An 18,155-nucleotide genomic window follows, 5' to 3' on the forward strand; every position below is an offset into this window, starting at 1 on the left:
GGGGGGGGGATGGAATTTGGTTATTATTGGCAATAATAAACCAAAGTATATACTCATATATGTACATAAATAAACAGATAGAAAATGTCTTTATTAAAACTAGAAAATATAAATAAATTTATACATAGAAGCAAAGAAATAAACAAAGGGAAATTCTAAGCAACAAGATTCACTAAAAAAATACATGGGCATCAGTATACATTAAATGGTCGAAACAACAAACTTGAAATCCAAGTCAAATATAAATAAGTTTTTTAACAACACAAATAAATGATAGCGTAGTTCCAATTTCAGTGTAAAATAACGTTGAATACATTTTTTTCTGTTAAACTTTGGTGAAGCCCTTTCTCTAGAAATTACCTTAATTGATTGAATACTAACAAATAAAAAAGAAATAAAGCTCCATTCAGACTATATCAAATAAATTATGGAATCATGAACAAAAAGTCAAAATAAAGAAATAAAAATATAAGATTAAGTCCTCCAATATACAAAGTAAATAATAACATATTTAAACAATGAAATTCCTTTTGATTTATCTGATGTATTCTAAATGTGAATTGGTAATCTTCTGAAATGTTAAAGTATAAAGACCGATTTAATCATAAAAAAATTAAAAATAAAAAAAAAAACCATCTTATAATAGTACAACAATTATATAATAATTTCAGGCATTCGTTTTTTTTTTGTACCTACGAAATAGAAAAATCACAGACTAGAATAAGTTAGATATTATCAGTAAAATAAAAATCACTCCGGTGCTTGTGTGTAGATTTATCGGAATAAATTATACTGAAGTAGATCGTGGTAACTTTGGACTTGGAAATAAGTACATACTGAATGCTTTCAATGAAATCATTTGATCTAATTCAGAATTTTATTCCTTCTAAAAAAAGCTATTGTGCATTTGTTGGATTATTTCATATTTTAAATCTACATTTGTGCCGATTTCAAAAACAAAATGATTAAGACACACTTGGGTATGAAATGAAAGGTCAATTAATTCTGTTGAAGTCAATTCCCCAGAAATCTCGGTGATATCTTGTCTATTTATATTGTCTTATTCAAAGATCTTTTTACTTAACTTATTTGCCATTTAATTTCATTCAGACTAGTTCGGAAGGCACTGAGACATTGGTTTGAATTGTTCATCCATATTTACACTCTACTAACATCACTCTCATACTAAATAAAAAAAAAATAAGAAGAAAAAAGAGCATAATAAAAATTACCAATCCCTCATAAAGGCACTTGAAATGTTAATACCGAGATAATGAAAACACAACACTTAAACATATTCACCAACCACAACACAAATTTGTACATACATATCCTTAAAAAAAAAATGTAAAAAACAAATACATCTCATAGTGACGATCAAAGATGTTATTGCTAAACGTTATTGTTTTTGAAAAAATCAGCTCGAAACACGTTTACCATGCACCCTAAACCTGTACAAACAGGTGTAATTAGGATTTCCAAAATTCGAATTGATCCTCAATTCGACGTACTGAAACACCAGATCTGAATTCTCGACACTGAAAAATTGTAGAGATTCTCCATTATTATCGTATCTATATTTCCCAATCTTGACGCCATTCCTATCGTTCTCATCTTCCAAACCGTAAACCTCGATATCTTTCGGTGCAGAATCTATCTTACCGTCAGGAACTAAAAGTTTACTAACATGTTCGTAAGAAAAAGCTTCTATCTTGATTGGGACCATCAGTTTTATGACGAGAATTCCTGGGAAATTTTGGAAAGCCCAGCATTTGCCAGGGTTCAGGCCCGGAGTGATAACAGTCCTCGGTGAAGCTACCGGATACCACAAAGGCACACCGAAAACTGAAACCACTGCAGTTCCAGCATGGTAACTCTCCGTGCATCTTGTTGTGATCACTTGGCCCCCCATCGGCTCCATCGCGTAATCAACAAGGCCTGTTTTGTCTGCATCGTAAACTTTCAATGTATCCCTTACGATCTTCCTAACGGTGTGTTCGGTTATGTTTCCTGTCGCACCCTGTATATCTCCAGCGTCTGCACGCATTGTGTTGTATTCGTTATTCAATTTGATCGACACTTGTTCCATCAAAAAGTTGCTGTTGGTTTGTAGCAAACTATCGAAGTTGGAATTCAAAGTTTGCGTTACTGCAGATATCCTGTTTTCGAGCTCGGTTCTTGCAACGAAGAGGGAACGTAGCCAGTTTGCGAGTCCCTTTTGGTTCTCGAGGAAATTGGGGTTGTTCAAAGCCATAACGAACGATTTGAACATGTGAGTCTCGAGATCTACGGCTTTCTTGCAACATCTGTTCAGTCGGTACAAAAAGTAGTCCATTTTTTGTGAGCTTTCTCTGTGTATTCCCGCACTCTTTTTATCGGTGTCTTCTTGGTGATTTTGTAAATTTGTTATTTCTAGTTTTAGTCTTCGCAATTCGTTTGTTAGTTCTTCAATGGACTTACGCTGGTTTTCTATTATACCTTCTATATCGGCTTGTTTATTAATGATATTGGTGTTGGATTTGTAGTTATTAATGATATTTTGAATTGATTCTGTATTTAAAACTTTTCCAACGATTTCCTGATAGTCAATCTGTTTATTAGAATCAAGACTGGCTTTAAATTTGTCTAGAATCTGTTCTAATTGTTGTTCTGTTACGGTACCGACTTGACTATCTGAACCTCTAGGTACATTTTTTGTATCGAATTGATCGTTCAGTTCGAACATCTTTGGATGGACTTGAGATTCTTGGATGGTATTTTCACTAGAAAAAACACTTGTCATAGAATTCCAATCGTAGCCACCTCGGCTATAGGATAACCACCAACCTGAAATTGTTTTTGGTTTTAATGCGAGGAGTTTTAATAATTTAATTTTTTTAATACTGGTTTTTGGAATGATTTTTTCTGTTTACTTTTTGCGCCACCCTACCACCAACATTGAAATATGAATGAGACACAATTAATATGTTGATTTTTATTCAGATAACTTCAAAATAATGAAAACAATTTGAAAAAAACACTGACCACCATATTCTAATAAATAAAAAATGCAACAAACATATAATAAGTAATATGGATATAAAAATGTTAAAATAATTTATAAATATGACTAATATACCTAAACTAATAACCTTAAGTAATGGTTAATGAAATGATGCTTCAAAAAAACCTATTTATAAAGGATTTTCCAATAGGAATGATGAACACAAATGACATAAAAAACGTCAAAAACTAATGCACACTGTTATCATTGTATATTGTTTCATTTCTATTGGGAAACCCTGTATTTAATTATTGGAAAAGTTATGGTAATTTACACAGAACTAACTGATATTATTGAGGATATTTCAACAACTAATAAAAACCCTCAAAACATGTATACAATGCATATACTACTGAAATTATTATCAACAAAGCTATATTATAAGTATTAGTTTTAAACATCAAATTAAACGTTTCTTACTTGAAAACTAATTATTCTGTCTAAGAATTATAATTGTCTGAAAGCTATGATTGGAGTTGTGAGCTAATGACTTATCAATTAATTTAGTGATATTGATTATGAAATCTTCACAGAGATGAAAATATTTTTTGTACTCTTCTAAAAAAAATACTCAATCGAATTTTCTTGAAAAGAGTTTAAATATATAAGTTACTAAGGCTCCCCAAAAAGAAAGAATGCTGTCATGAGACAATTAATTAAACAAACCATAACAAACCTGTAAGTATACAGATAATAGAAAACACTAATTAGAAAATGTGGTTTAAGTCGCTTTGAACAAGCTATGAATGTCATTTGTCATGGACGTCAAATGATTGACAACAATTTTTCCGCAATTTGGGTGGCAGGATGGTGCAAAAGGTATGCCTTTAACCAGACAGAAATAAAGTTGCAAACCTGAAATACACAGGTTTTAATAATATGGCCCACTACAACGAAAAAAATTGTTCCTCAAAATGACCAAGGAACTTTCTACACGTTTTGAGTTACGCAGCAATGAACAATGCTCAACTACAGATTCTAACAACAATAGGCTATTCGAAAAAATTTTTAAATCATTCAGCGAGTTTATGAAACACTTAAAAAATGGATATTTGCTATTCTCATTAATCCTTCTCAAAATAACCCCAATCAATATCTTAAAATTCAAAAAAGCCGCCAAAACTTTACACAAAATGGCGTCCGTGACGTCACTTGGATATGTCAACAATTGAGTGTCATACACAAAGCATTTGCTGTCGTTATTCATTCAACCATTATCTTTTGTGAATATCGTTAGGATTTAAGTGATAAACTTATTATTAATGAATAGTATTTCATTGTAAACATTACACTTATTCATTCTAGCAATCTGTTTGAGGTTAGAATTCAATATTGTTTTAAATGACCTTGAATCTGTTCAGATCCAGCTCATTTCACCTAATAGGTTTAAATTATTCGAGTTTTTAGAGCTTTTTTGAGTATTATTGCATATCGTTCTCTGAGGTCTAATCTACGAATAGCCTATTTTTAGAACTATCTGGACTAATTCCCAAGTGAAACTCAGTGTTTCCTAAAACAAGATCAAAAATTGCTCACCTCCGATCAAAAAAAACGGCACCACACACAAAGCGGTGAGAGCAGCTGTCTTTCCGTAATTCCTATTGCTTTTCAGGAGCCACGTATCCAAAAGCATGATCGCACTCGTTCCCATATAGATGCCCCTCGCAACCGTTATACAGACGGAGTGGAGGAATCCATAGAAATAGGAGAAGGGCCTCCAGAAAAAGTGAACTATGCTTAAAATGGATATCAATACTCTGAGAAAGGCTTTCTTGACCACACTATGAGACGTATTAGTTTCCAACAATCTACGTGTTCTCAGAAAATTTGATTGTCCGGACGTATTGGAGGAATCGGTATTGGTGTATTTACTGTAGGAAGAAATATGTCTACGGGACATGTTTGGCATTGCCACGACACCAGGTGCGATTTCTACTCTGTCTTTCGAAAACGGAGAATATGTCCAATCTGTTTTCGGGTATTCTCTACAACAAAAAATAATAGCTCAATTTAGTAAAGACGTATGGTGCAAGAATACTCACTCCCAATAATGTTTAGCTTTCCTGTATAAACCGAGAGCTGTGATTCCTGTAGAATTATCAGCTGCTTTTTTAGCATCTTCTAATATACGATTTCTTTCGTTGTCGGTTATACTTCGTGTTGAAGATACTTCATTCTCTCCCTCTTCCGATGAATAGTCTGATGTTTTGTAGATTTTCGAAAATCTCTCACTTCTAACAAAAAAGTCAAGCATTTTAATCAAATCATTTGAGCATGGTATTCAGCTTACCTTCTACCAACTGAAGGCCTTGTATTTGAACTATTTACATTTTTTTCTTCGGTTAATCTTTCATATGAAGACTTTCCATTAGTTCCCCTATAAATTGACCAAGATTTACCCCCAAAAATCAAATATGTATACAAAAATAAAAATTTGTTATTAGTCTTAGAATTTTCAAATTATTCAAAACTTTCTAATGCTTAAATTCAGTATGACAGAATACAAAAATTATAATAATAAAGAATGAAATTTCAAAATATATGCATATATTTGATAATTACTTCTTTGTTTCTTATATTTTTTTTACTATTTACATCAATTAAAATTGAAAAATTATATTCCCCCCTTATGTTGAAACCTGTACTATATTACTTATCAATTAGATAAATGATAATTTGGATACCACATTTTATCTTAATAATCGGAGCAATTGAACATACGGTGAAGAAGATAAAGGAGTCCATACACTTACAATTTTTGTGAGATAACTTTAGTTTCTTCAAAGCAGAAAAATTTAATACTATTGCAACACGACTTGATTATGAATAAAAATATACAAAATTAATTTAAAAAAGGAAAAATTTATTTGATGGAATAGTGTACTCACTGAGCTATCGTTGAAGAAGTTTTCACAACCTCAGAATAAGTTTCTGAAGAATATCTTTCTTCCATATAGTCCTGTTCTGAATTGGTCATTGTAAAGGGTGTTTTAGATTTAGATCTTCTAGACCTAGTACTTGATCTAAGATCCATTTTGAACAGCAGTCAGGTATGATTCAGTTGCAATTGTTAGCATTCAAAGTAGAACATTAGAAATGAGCACTAGAATAAAGAAGTCCCTCGAGTGCAAGACTTAGGCTAAATATAGTTCACTTCTGTCACTTTGGTCTCTTTTGATCTAAAATTAAAACCCTCTGTTGCAGCCAAAGGGGCACAAGTTCACACTGTCTTTTACATTCAAACTTAAAGGTAGGCCATTAACTTTTGCCAACTATTTTTCAAGTCTCATTTAGATTAAATGACTATTTGATAGGAGGAATTTGAAAAATAACGAATTCACAACAATATTTACAACCTCTACAGTGTAACGTTTGTTTGACATTACGTCATCGCAACATTTTGAATATCATAACCTTGAAATAGAAATTATAAAATTTGTCACTTATGTTAACTATATCCTTTTTGTTAACTGGTAATAAAGGCGAATTTTGCTTGACGCACATATTTCGTAACGATTTTTTGGAACTACACCAAATTTACATTTCTCTTGTAATAATTATTATTATCCAAAATGAGCGTAGGCGAAATTCAGTTAGAAATAAAATTACTCGCGCACAAACGTAAATAATAATTTTGCATTTTGTTAGTTTTTTTCATTGTAAGGTCATTCTTTCAACTAGGTAAAAAATAGGCAATTTTTGTGAAATATTTTGCTTATAATTCGATGCAATTTTTGTGGAAATTGCATTTCTTATATAACATTTCAAAGAGAGTAATGTTTTGGAGTTTGAAGTATCATTTTATGTTTATATGTACATCGAATTTTATTTTCTATTGAATATTTTGATTTATACAATTCAGAATGAATATTTTTGAATGAATGAATAATTTTTATTGGCAACCAGTTTATTTGTTTGAATTAATCCTTAGCTCTTCAAAGAGTTGGAGGAGTACTATTATTGTTATTCACATAATTAATATAAAAAATTTCTATTATGAATACATCAACTTATATACAAAATTTTAACTCCTAAAACAGTACTGTCAAATTTACATTGGGCCATAAGGTTAACATTATTTTAAATAAAAAAATATATCAAAATATATATCACCAGATCTATCGATATCACTTCCCTAACATCTTTAAAATTTCTTGAAAATTTTTTCCTTTCGTTTCAGGTATATAGAAAAGAGAGAACAAGCAAGCTATGAGAGCATTTCCAGAAAATATCCAAAAGGAACCATGATAACCTATCATTTCTTTAATTGTAGGAAATAAAAAGGTTGTAGCGAAAGCTAAAGAGACACACACTGTTGTGGTTATCGTAGCTGCTACAGACTTTGTTTGACTCGAGAACAATTCCCCGACCAAAGTCCACGGTAGGGAGCCCAATCCAAATTTGAAACTCACCGTGAATGTTATCACTGTTGCTATTGGCAGTAGCCACAAAGATGAGACGTCCATTCTTTGATCCTTCATGTAAAAATAAACACCCAGTACGAACATGGATATGGAACATCCTGCGCAGGAAATTACCAGCAGTACTTTCCTTCCCCACTTGTCTACCAAAAGAGCACTGAAGGAAACCACTATCATTTGAATCACTCCAACGATTATTGTAGAATGGGAGGAAGAGAACTTGCTCCCGGAATCTATAAATATGGTCTCCATGTAACAAAATATGATAGTCACACCTATGCTCTGTTGCAAAGCCATCAGACTTGCCGTTATGGTCAGTCCTTTCTTGAACGTCCTATTCTTCAGTAGGTCGGATATCGACGAACCAGTGTTCGAGTATTCTTCGACAGTTTCCCTCATGAGGGCTAACTCTTTTAGGTTGGCGCAGTGGTCATCTTTTCTCACTTTGTTCAAACTGGCCTCTGCCTCCTTATATTTTCCTTTGGTGAGGTAATAATAGGGAGTTTCCGGGACAAACAAACTGAACAGGAGAAGGAACACCATGAGGGGTATCAAAAGGATGAAACTGAGGGTTTTAAGTGTGACGAAGGGGCCTATCGTGTACACAAAAAGTAAGCCGAAAGCTATGAAAATCCCCATCAGGCATCCCAAAAAGCCTCTTATACGGGTTTCTGCAATCTCTCCAACGTACATGGGAATAACAGTGAAGACACTTCCAGCACCTACTCCTAGCATGAATCTTGCTATGTAGAATTGCAGGGGCTTTGTGGCGAAGGCTAGGATCGAATGAGCTAGCAACATGGGCATAGCGAAAGACAGAAGAGAATTCTTTCGACCTATTTTCTCCGAGAGAAACCCTGCTAAAGTGGGGCCGCACATAGCTCCTAGACTGACCAGAGATGTGATCAGAGATTCCTCTGAAGTCGTTACAGGTCTTCCGATGGGGTTCCTCAGGGTATCGTTGCTTTTTAAAGAGGTCAGTGCAGTTGAGGACCAAGCATAGGCATTGCCGTTGGCGAATGCCATCAAATTCGCTGAAAAAAAATACATTGTTTATTTGAGGGCAGAAAAGTAACACCGGAAAATTGAAATTTATTGTAAGAAAAACTTTTTAATTATAGTTTTCATCTAGAAAACAATAATAAGGAAACACAAGAACCAATAATTCAAGATAATGACTTGATAAGCCAGATTTGAAGGAAATTAGCTAAACTTCAGTCGATTTCCACATCGGTTTCTATGGACCTCACATCAAATTTCGCTGTCGTTGCCATAGAGATGCGGCGCCACCTACGGAAATAAACGGAAGTTTTACCAATCTCGAATTCGCGTCACATATTATAGAGAATTCAATCTTACAATATACAACTCGCCTAACTCGATGAATTTTACAAAAAATTAAGTCATTAAGATCTAAGAAAAATATGAATCCGAAGAGTTTTTAAAGAAAAATGTGCACTTATCTTACCTGTGCATGCCGAGGCGATAAGTTTGACATTTACATTTTCCATGATTGTAAACGAACTGAAATCATATTTTGGAAATGTGATCAAATTCAACTTCAATTCTGAATAAAAATTTGTACACGTCACAGACTGTATTTGAAGATCTGAGTAGCTAAGTAGTTTATGTCATAAAGGAATGAAGATGCATATATTTATTAATAAAATCGCTTTGTTTGTTAATCCTCCTTATTTGTACAAAGAAGTTTCGGTGTTCAAAAGATTATGTTATCATTGACGATTCAAATAGTTGTTGAGCGATAGAAAAAGATCGCTACAGATTTCACAGGAAGTTCAATGCTTCAAGTAACTACTGGCAATATCTTCCATCTTATAATTTTTCCGAATTCCTCAAAAAAATTCAAATTATTATGGTTTTTTTCAATAAGATTATAACACACTGTGTCGATTTCGCAAAATCATTCTGCTTCCAAGACATTTTACCCTTTTAGAAATATTTATTAATTTCATGGTGATTGAAGTTTTCTTATAATTTGAATTTGTAGAAAATAAAAACATGACACTATGAAAACTTTCACATAATGAATATTTTCGATCATAAGTGTCATCTATGTGTGGATGAAATTTTCATGTTTTTATTATCTACAAATTTGCAATAGATATTCAGGTTGTGAGATAAATGGAAATGGTGTTATCTAGAGTAATGGCTTTCGCTAAATAGATGTCACATCTCTCTGCGGAGTAAAGAAAATTTTGATTATAAAATATCAACCAAAGTTAAAATAATAGAAAATATTGCGCATACTGCATAATCCATTTCAAAATATATAAAGGTCTACTCATAGTGCAAAATTTCACAATTTCTGATACTTTTATGTTCTCAAGTCGCAATTTCAGTCAATGGAGTTAAGCTATCAGATTTTTTTCTTTGATAATTTTCTTTGAACAAATAGAGAATATTGTTAGAGCATTACAAAAGTAATCACTGTAATAGACAAAATAATCTCTTTGAAATTGGCGACTGTTCAAAATCAAACATCTGGGGATTACCCAACAATGCGAATTTGGTTGATAACTTGAAAACTTGATGTGTTTGATTTAAATAAGGACATTCTGTTTTATTTCTAGTAGCTTTCTCAAACAGTGAATTATAAATGTTGGCGTTACTGAAGCGGCTCGAGTTTGTCCTGGTCAATCCTTCATGATGTTCGGAACAATAAACTTCAGGCTTATTGGAGCAGCTTGTTCAGGTGAGTTCAACTTTTGAAAGAAAAAAAAATTATAAAAACTACCGCTAAGCGATTGATAATTTCCACATAATGAAACGGTGATTTCATTACATCATTAATCATTTACAAGATAATTTGTGGTGGAGGATAGACGAATTTTTTATTGTCCAGAATTAATAATTCTACCTTTAGTATTCAGAAAATTAAATTTCATACTTGGATATTTTTTTGTCATAAGTGTCAATCATGTAAAGGTGAAATTATCATGTTCAATTCTTTTTATCTTCAGTAGATTTAAAAGCAAAACGTAACAAATGTATTCAGAAAAATAAATTTCACACTTTGATATTTTTTGTCATAAGTCTCATTTATGTGAAGGTGAAATTGTCATGTTTTCAACAGGCCAATTGAAAGTCCCCCGGTCTACCATAGTAAAACACATTTTTTGATTTTATTATTCAACATAGTTGCCTTTGAGGGCGATACAGCGATTATAGCGATCTTACAACTTGTCGATACCATTTTTGTAGTACGATTTGTCTTTCGCTTCAAAAAAGGCATCAGTTTCGGCGTTAACTTCTTCATTGGCGCTAAATTTCTTTCCAGCGAGTATTCTTTTGAGGTCTGAGAACAGGAAAAAGTCGCTGAGGGCCAGATCTGGCGAATACGGTGGATGCAGAAGCAATTCGAAGCCAGCACCTTTATTTTCTTCAAATGGGGCCGTTTTTTATTAATTTCATCCTTTAAACGATCCAATAACGTTATATAATAATCCCTGTTGATGGTCTGGCTTTTTTGGAGGTAACCAATGAATATTATACCTTGCGCGTCCCAGAATACTGATGCCATAACCTTGCCAACTGATCATATGAATTTAATAATAGCACCGCCATATGTGCATCAGAACGGAGACTTTTCAATTGGCCTAATAGTTGGAAAATTCAATTTCATACTTATATACTTTTGTCATAACTTGTCATACTTATATGTTTTGTCATAAGTGTCATTTATGTGAAGCTTTCACTTTTTCTTTCAGTGAACCTCCTGGCTTTTGCTAATGGAAACGCCTACGCCTGGTCGTCAACTGTATTGGAGTCGTTGAAGAGCAGCGACCCAAACAAGAACCCCTTAGGTACACCGATCAACTCATTCCAAGAGTCCTGGATAGCATCTCTTGTAAGCTTGGGCGCAGCATGCGGACCCCTTTTGGCCGGTTTCTGCTCCGATAAGTTCGGCAGGAAAAGAACCCTACTCGCCTTCTCAATACCAATGCTTATATCCCACATCATGCTGTCTTATGCTAGCACCCCGGTGGAATTCTACATAGCGAGATTCATGCTCGGTCTAGGAGTAGGTTGTGTGTTCACTGTAGTTCCAATGTACATCGGAGAGATAGCTGAAACTGAAACTAGGGGCTTCCTGGGCTGTATGATGGGCATGTTCTTATCGACAGGTCTTCTTTTTGTGTACTCGATTGGACCTTTAGTTAGCATAACCACCCTCAGCTATATACTGGTTGTTCCTATTGTATTATTTATCGTATTATTCGGTATATTCTTCCCTGAAAGTCCCTATTATCATGTGGCCAACGGTGACGAGCTTGCTGCTGAGATGAGCTTGAACAAATTGAGGGACAACAAAAATGGTTCCTCGAACCTCAAAGAACTCTCCGAAATCAAGCAGGTGGTGGCTGAATCTAAGGAGGGAGGTAGTTCTTTGTTGTCAGCCTTCAAAGGTAAGAGTTTCAGGAAAGGTATCACCATAACAGCAGTGTTGATGATCTTCCAACAATGTGTGGGCATCACCATCATATTGTCCTACATGGAGAAGATTTTCATCGCTTCTGGGAGTAAGATATCCTCAACTACTTCAACGGTAACTGTAGCGCTGATCCAGTGGTTAACTGTTATATTAAGTTCGTTCCTTGTGGACAGATGGGGTAGGAGGATGTTGTTGATAGTGGCCAGCGCTGGTTGTGCACTTCCCTTATTTTCTATGGGGTTGTATTTCTACCTGAAAGACAAAGGTACTGATGTGTCTTCTTTGTGGTGGTTGCCAATATTGAGTCTTGTAGTTTACATAATTTCCTACAATTTTGGTCTTGGTACCTTGCCATGGGCTCTTGTGGGTGAATTATTCTCGACCAAGACCAAATCCTTGGCTTCTACCATCACAGCTACCACATGTTTGTCGCTGGCTTTCACCATGACCCTGATTTTTCCTACAATGGAGGAGATTATAGGATTTTCTGGGGCTTTCTGGTTTTTCGGCGGTAGTGCAATTAAGTCTTTTCTGTTTGTGATGTGGTACGTTCCTGAAACTAAAGGTAGAAGTTTTCAAGAGATTTTAATGATCTTGGAAAAATAATGTTGGTGATTCTCTCTAATCAATCTGTGATAAGGGGCTAAAGATGCACTCTGTGAGGTCTTATAATCCGAAGGAGGAATTATAAATATTATCATATCATTATAATAATGCTTATTTATATTTCTTATCGAGAATAATGTACATATATATGTAATCACAATCACTATTGAAAATAAACCTGTTCTAAAAATGTTTCTCTTTTTTTGCTCTTTATAATTTAAGTTGTACAGCTGCATAAAGAGGAGAAAAACTGCCATTTTTTTAGTTTGAAAGCACATTCAACCTTTCCGCATATTGGATTCTAATCAAAAATTAAATCATAATCAATTCTAATTATTTTTTTTTATCTGGTGCACCATCTATGAGCGATTAGTTGGAATAAGATAAATGCCGATATAGAATTCTGCCTTCTAAACCGTTAATTCAGTAAAACTCTCATAGATGACGTCTTCTTCATAGGAAAAATTTCATTTCGAAGAAAATCACGATTTTGACGAAGTTATTAGAATACCTTTTCTAAATGTATTGTTTAATTTTTTTCAATGTTTTTATTCGGCTAATAACTTTGAGTATATATTAGATTCTATGACTAATAATTATTGATAACCAGTAACCACAGAACACTAATATATAACCTAAGACTTAATTTTCTCAAAAATTTGAAGCAAATCTAAAATTGATGATATGTTAGGTTGTAAAAGACTTTTCAATGAAATTCATAAAATATCAATTAAGCATGTTAGAAGGAAACATAAAAAAGAACATTGGGTTGGTACAGTTGATTAATTTGGAAAAATCAAAATTTTAAATGTATTTAAATTTCAGTCTGTAGTACGAAAGAAAGTTCAACCTGTGGATAAAGCTTTGAGCTATTTCAATGAATTTTATGAACCAATATTTGGTCAGAAATGGCCTGAAATAAGAGCAGGATTACTGAGCAATCAGAAATATATTGCTGTAGTGAATAATTATGCCAATGCTCCTGAAATTTGTAAAAATTTGGAACTTACAGGTGCTCTTAACATAAGAAAACTGTTTCAGTTAGAAAAAGAGTATATTGAAGAACGATACTCAAAAAATAAAAGACTGAGAAACTTGCTGAGAATATGGCAAATGGACAGAACTTTGGAAGAAAAATGTCATAATGAAATTACAGATTCTCCATTGGAGAAAACCCAAAACAACTTATCAATTGAAGAAGGCCTGAAAACAGCCGAAATTGATACCAGTAGAATTTTTGATTCAAAGGGTTCCGGATCATCTGAAATATTACTAGACTATCTACCTGCTACTGAAATAAAAGGAAATGAAGACTATATTCCCGAGTTTAGCTATGATTTTCAAGATCAAAATAGCGATATGGTTGTACGTATAGAAAGAGAATTCGATATACATTTTCCAGAACATTTGAATCTATATAGTTATGGGGTAGAAAATAACGAACCTTTTGATTCACCTATCAGAGATATAACACAAGTTTATAATTATTATTTGATGGATGGAGGATCTATTTTTCCAGTATTAGCCCTTGACTTAAAACCTAATAATTCTTTCTTAGATATGTGTGCTGCCCCGGGTGGAAAAAGTTTGTTAGCATTACAAACTCTTTACCCAAGTACCATCACTTCGAATGATTGTAGTAAATCAAGAGTTGACCGGTTGTTTAAAGTCTATCAACAATTTTTATTCAACTTCAATGAGGACTTCTTGAAAAAAGAGAAAATCATTATTACTAATACAGATGGAAGATTTATAAAATATGGCAGTTTTGATAGAATATTGGTAAGTTATTTTTCATGTTGATCATTGAGTTTACATTTTCAATTCTTTGTTTATTCACAAACCAGAGATAACCAGTATATTTAAATCTTCAGAAAGTACAAACATTCAAAGAAAATAATTGTGAAATATCACAATTTTTATTTAGTCTTACGCTTGAATTTTGAGAACGGTTTCTTTAAGGTAGACGTCCCCTGCACTACTGATAAACACTCATTAAAGGAAAATGACAATAACATATTCAAACCATCGAGGCTAAAAGAAAGATTAAAATTACCCGAACTTCAAAGTGAATTGCTATATAACGCTTTAAATTTGGTTAATGAAGGGGGTATTGTAGTTTATTCTACATGTTCACTTAGTCCCATTCAAAACGATGGTGTAGTTCATTTGACTCTGAGAAGAATATGGGAAGAAAAGAAGATTGAAGTAATTGTGAAGTGAGTATTCCATTCTTTGCGCTGAATTTAATCAAAAAAAGAACAGGGACAAATAATAGAATGATAATTGTTTATGCAAATTATTTACAGAGATCTCTCTCCTGCTCTACTGATGGCAAGATGTTTATTCAAGCTAGCTAGTCCAAAGATTATGAAATATGGTCATTTGGTTTTACCTTGTAAGGCTCAAAATTTTGGACCAACTTATTTTTGTAAATTACAGAGAATAAAATAGATAAGTACCATTTAATGTTCATTGCATCAAAAATGCATTAAATAACTATTTATTCCTTATCTTCTTCTTGAAACTTACCAGACAAAGATGAGTCATTTATTCCTTATCTTCTTCTTGAAACTTACCAGACAAAGATGAGTCATTTATTTGGCTTAGGTCTTACATCAGAAATAAATTAAATTGCCCTTCTTGTGAGTTAGATTTTTAAAATAATATCTATTGAAATTTCACAGATATGTTTGCATACTGATAGCAAATTTTTGATTAGTTGTAACACATTTTTCATCTGAGTAATAAAATTATAGGACAATTATGTTTAGTGAATTCATTCATCAAATTAATTCGAATCGAGGAAGGAAAAAGAAGAAAAACATGTATATTCTATGAACAAAACTCATATACATGTACAAGTCAAAGATCCACCCTGTATATTCAAGAGCGCCGTATATTCAAGAGCGCCATATTTTCAAAATTTGATTCAGGCAGTTTGTGTGCATAGTTTTTAAAAATGGGGCTGTTGGATGATTTGGTGGAAAGAGTGTTCAAGAAGAAAGAGAAAAAAGGTAAGATTTTCACATTTGTATTTATTTTTCCTTGATGAATGCTTGGTGTTTTGAATTTAGAAATAAATCATTTTTTCAGAATGAATAATTAGACTAATACACATTCTGCTGAAAATAAAATCATACGTTCACAAAGTGAAAAAAAATTTTAATTTTAGGTTGAAATCTGCAAAAAATTTTGATTATTAGAGTGTTCAAGAAGAAAGAGAAAAAAGGCAAGATTTCCACTTTTGTATTTATATTTCCTTGACGAATGCTTGGTGTTTTAAATTTAGAAATAAATCATTTTTTCAGAATGAATAATTAGACTCATTCATACTCTGCTGAAAATAAAATAATACGCTCACAAAGTGAAAAAAAAAATGAAAATAGGGTGGAATCTGCAAAAAATTTTGATTATTAGAGTGTTCAAGAAGAAAGAGAAAAAAAGCAAGATTTCCACATTTGTATTTATTTTTCCTTGATGAATCCTTGGTGTTTTAAATTTAGAAATAAATCATTTTTTCAGAATGAATAATTAGACTCATTCACACTCTGCTGAAAATAAAATAATACGCTCACCTCACAAAGTGAAAAAAAAAATAAAAATAGGGTGGAATCTGCAAAAAATTTTGATTATTAGAGTGTTCAAGAAGAAAGAGAAAAAAGGCAAGATTTCCACATTTGTATTTAGTTTTCCTTGACGAATGCTTGGTGTTTAAATTTTAGAAATAAATCATTTTTTCAGAATGAATAATTAGACTCATTCACACTCTGCTGAAAATAAAATAATACGCTCACAAAGTGAAAAAAAATATAAATAGGGTGGAATCTGCAAAAAAATTTTGATTATTAGAGTGTTCAAGAAGAAAGAGAAAAAAGGCAAGTTTTCCACATTTGTATTTATTTTTCCTTGACGAATGCTTGGTGTTTTAAATTTAGAAATAAATCATTTTTTCAGAATGAATAATTAGACTCATTCACACTCTGCTGAAAATAAAATAATACCCTCACAAAGTGAAAAAAAAATATAAATAGGGTGGAATCTACAAAAAATTTTGATTATTTTTCAGCAATATTAAATCCAGGAAAAATGTAAAAATGATATAAAACATCTAAGATAAATTGAGTGCTTTTTCAACTGAAAATATTTGTAAAACCAATAATGTTTATATCGATTTCGGATTTTGCAGATGAAAACAAAGTTCAAATAATGCGGAGGGAAGATACCTACTATAATGAGGAAATGGTTGAAGGAGTTTTTGAAGATTTTGTTGTTATAGAACCTCCACCTAAATATACAAGGAACATCTTTGAAGAATTGGAACGTATCAGAGTTGTTTCGATAGGCTATCACAAAATGGTGGAACTTCAGGAAACACACGAAGACACCAACCTTCGTAAGAAGATCCTTACAAGAAATACACACAGCTATGCGACATCATTCAAAGATTTGAATAAAGTAAGGCAATCTTTTACGAAGCGCACTCAACGGCCTTCTCTTCCTAACATTCGGAGCCCGCTTCCAGTCGATAAAGAGTTGAACATCTCGTCACTCGGTAATAATAAAATTAATATAAGGCGCCCAACTGCAAATCAAAAAATTAACTTGCCTGCACAAGAAAGCTCAAAAACCTTGAAAGAAGAGCCTAGTGAGAAGCGGGATTTAGAATCTCACACCGGCATTGTATAAAATTTTTTATATTATTTATGTTATTTATATTATTTATATTATTTATTTTATTTATTTATAAAATATATTATGAACATGTTTGTTAATAAATCTTAATTTATGTCAATGTACACATGTGAATAAAAATTGGATCGAAATATGAAATTTTGTAATAGATCTGGCCAAAACTCTCAGAATCGAAAATTATCCATTATATCATATTTTGAAGTCCCTCCTCCGCTATTCTTTTTTGTTTTTTCAAAAAATTCTACAGGACTAGATATCTCGTTATGAATTTCCTGATTACAAATCTGTATTGAGCATCGAAATTTCTTCATTATATTAAATTTTGCAGCAGATCTGGCCATAAACTCTTTTAGTAAAATTTTCCTAATCATACAAGTTTTTTTCAGAGTATTTTAGTCGACAGTGTCCTCTTGAAAGAGTAGCTCGAACCCGATTTTGGTGAGAAGTAACGCACCACAGGATTCTATACGTGTTGGGTCGCGGGAATAATTAGTTCAATAATATGCGGATAGATGGCTTGTAGCCAGATTTTCGAATGATTTATTCGAAATATCTCGAAATTGAGACCTTTTAGAGGCAAACTAATTGCAGATTTGAGTTCGCACTGGTCAAATGCTTATTCTATCAAATTTTCAGGCCAAAAATTTTTTTTTTCAAAATTTATCCAAGGTTATAGTCTTTGTTTTTTCCGAAAAATACGACCGATCGAATTTGAACTTTTTATGGTGGATTCGAAGGGTTTCGAGGATGTAGATTCAAAATTAGGCATCGATTTCGAGCAGAAAAAATTGTATTCACATTTAAAGCCCTGTTTTTCTACAAAATTCGCAATATCTCAGCTTTGGGGAGTCTTAGAGAGAAACCGATGGTAGGTTTATGTTCAGAATCGAAAATTCTCCATGTAACCATATTTTGAATGTTCTCCGCAGCCAATTTT

At 32.7% G+C, this 18,155-nt stretch overlaps 5 protein-coding genes across 5 annotated transcripts; 3 read left to right on the forward strand and 2 right to left on the reverse strand.

The window, feature by feature from the left end:
* Positions 1-60: 60 nt before the first annotated feature.
* LOC123681805 (SUN domain-containing protein 2-like) lies at positions 61-6,506 on the reverse strand. The gene is made up of 5 exons (XM_045620102.1): positions 5,932-6,506; positions 5,334-5,420; positions 5,086-5,277; positions 4,580-5,028; positions 61-2,826 (listed from the first exon to the last, which is right to left on the reverse strand). The coding sequence occupies exons 1-5, from the start codon at positions 6,075-6,077 to the stop codon at positions 1,418-1,420; spliced, it is 2,283 nt and encodes a 760-aa protein (XP_045476058.1). The 5' UTR covers positions 6,078-6,506; the 3' UTR covers positions 61-1,417.
* Positions 6,507-6,747: 241 nt separating this feature from the next.
* LOC123681808 (facilitated trehalose transporter Tret1-like) lies at positions 6,748-9,106 on the reverse strand. The gene is made up of 2 exons (XM_045620105.1): positions 8,933-9,106; positions 6,748-8,498 (listed from the first exon to the last, which is right to left on the reverse strand). Exons 1-2 carry the CDS (start codon positions 8,973-8,975, stop codon positions 7,171-7,173), a joined length of 1,371 nt encoding a protein of 456 aa, XP_045476061.1. The 5' UTR covers positions 8,976-9,106; the 3' UTR covers positions 6,748-7,170.
* Positions 9,107-9,517: 411 nt separating this feature from the next.
* Positions 9,518-12,715, forward strand: LOC123681807 (facilitated trehalose transporter Tret1-like). Its single transcript, XM_045620104.1, has 2 exons — positions 9,518-10,177; positions 11,193-12,715. Exons 1-2 carry the CDS (start codon positions 10,129-10,131, stop codon positions 12,521-12,523), a joined length of 1,380 nt encoding a protein of 459 aa, XP_045476060.1. The 5' UTR covers positions 9,518-10,128; the 3' UTR covers positions 12,524-12,715.
* Positions 12,716-13,156: 441 nt separating this feature from the next.
* On the forward strand, positions 13,157-15,036 carry LOC123681806 (5-methylcytosine rRNA methyltransferase NSUN4). Its single transcript, XM_045620103.1, has 4 exons — positions 13,157-13,291; positions 13,349-14,305; positions 14,486-14,742; positions 14,833-15,036. The coding sequence occupies exons 1-4, from the start codon at positions 13,208-13,210 to the stop codon at positions 14,975-14,977; spliced, it is 1,443 nt and encodes a 480-aa protein (XP_045476059.1). The 5' UTR covers positions 13,157-13,207; the 3' UTR covers positions 14,978-15,036.
* Positions 15,037-15,174: 138 nt separating this feature from the next.
* LOC123681809 lies at positions 15,175-17,445 on the forward strand. The gene is made up of 2 exons (XM_045620106.1): positions 15,175-15,540; positions 16,713-17,445. Exons 1-2 carry the CDS (start codon positions 15,486-15,488, stop codon positions 17,210-17,212), a joined length of 555 nt encoding a protein of 184 aa, XP_045476062.1. The 5' UTR covers positions 15,175-15,485; the 3' UTR covers positions 17,213-17,445.
* Positions 17,446-18,155: the final 710 nt, after the last annotated feature.

This window comes from Harmonia axyridis, chromosome 6 (assembly GCF_914767665.1).
Source record: "Harmonia axyridis chromosome 6, icHarAxyr1.1, whole genome shotgun sequence".
Classification (NCBI taxonomy): Eukaryota; Metazoa; Arthropoda; class Insecta; order Coleoptera; family Coccinellidae; genus Harmonia; species Harmonia axyridis.

What these genes read in the sequence shown, in the direction of transcription:
- LOC123681805 (XM_045620102.1), bottom strand. Translation starts at nt 6,077, where the DNA reads ATGGATCTTAGATCAAGTACTAGGTCTAGAAGATCTAAATCTAAAACA. An exon ending in AGGCCTTCAGTTGGTAGAAG is followed by an intron (nt 5,278 to 5,333) that starts GTAAGCTGAATA and finishes CTTTTTTGTTAG; the next exon opens with AAGTGAGAGATTTTCGAAAA. An exon ending in AAAGCTAAACATTATTGGGA is followed by an intron (nt 5,029 to 5,085) that starts GTGAGTATTCTT and finishes TTTTTGTTGTAG; the next exon opens with AGAATACCCGAAAACAGATT.
- LOC123681808 (XM_045620105.1), bottom strand. Translation starts at nt 8,975, where the DNA reads ATGGAAAATGTAAATGTCAAACTTATCGCCTCGGCATGCACAG. An exon ending in TATCGCCTCGGCATGCACAG is followed by an intron (nt 8,499 to 8,932) that starts GTAAGATAAGTG and finishes ATTTTTTTTCAG; the next exon opens with CGAATTTGATGGCATTCGCC.
- LOC123681807 (XM_045620104.1), top strand. Translation starts at nt 10,129, where the DNA reads ATGATGTTCGGAACAATAAACTTCAGGCTTATTGGAGCAGCTTGTTCA. An exon ending in TATTGGAGCAGCTTGTTCAG is followed by an intron (nt 10,178 to 11,192) that starts GTGAGTTCAACT and finishes TTTTTCTTTCAG; the next exon opens with TGAACCTCCTGGCTTTTGCT.
- LOC123681806 (XM_045620103.1), top strand. Translation starts at nt 13,208, where the DNA reads ATGTTAGGTTGTAAAAGACTTTTCAATGAAATTCATAAAATATCAATT. An exon ending in AACATAAAAAAGAACATTGG is followed by an intron (nt 13,292 to 13,348) that starts GTTGGTACAGTT and finishes TTTAAATTTCAG; the next exon opens with TCTGTAGTACGAAAGAAAGT. An exon ending in GCAGTTTTGATAGAATATTG is followed by an intron (nt 14,306 to 14,485) that starts GTAAGTTATTTT and finishes GGTTTCTTTAAG; the next exon opens with GTAGACGTCCCCTGCACTAC.
- LOC123681809 (XM_045620106.1), top strand. Translation starts at nt 15,486, where the DNA reads ATGGGGCTGTTGGATGATTTGGTGGAAAGAGTGTTCAAGAAGAAAGAG. An exon ending in CAAGAAGAAAGAGAAAAAAG is followed by an intron (nt 15,541 to 16,712) that starts GTAAGATTTTCA and finishes CGGATTTTGCAG; the next exon opens with ATGAAAACAAAGTTCAAATA.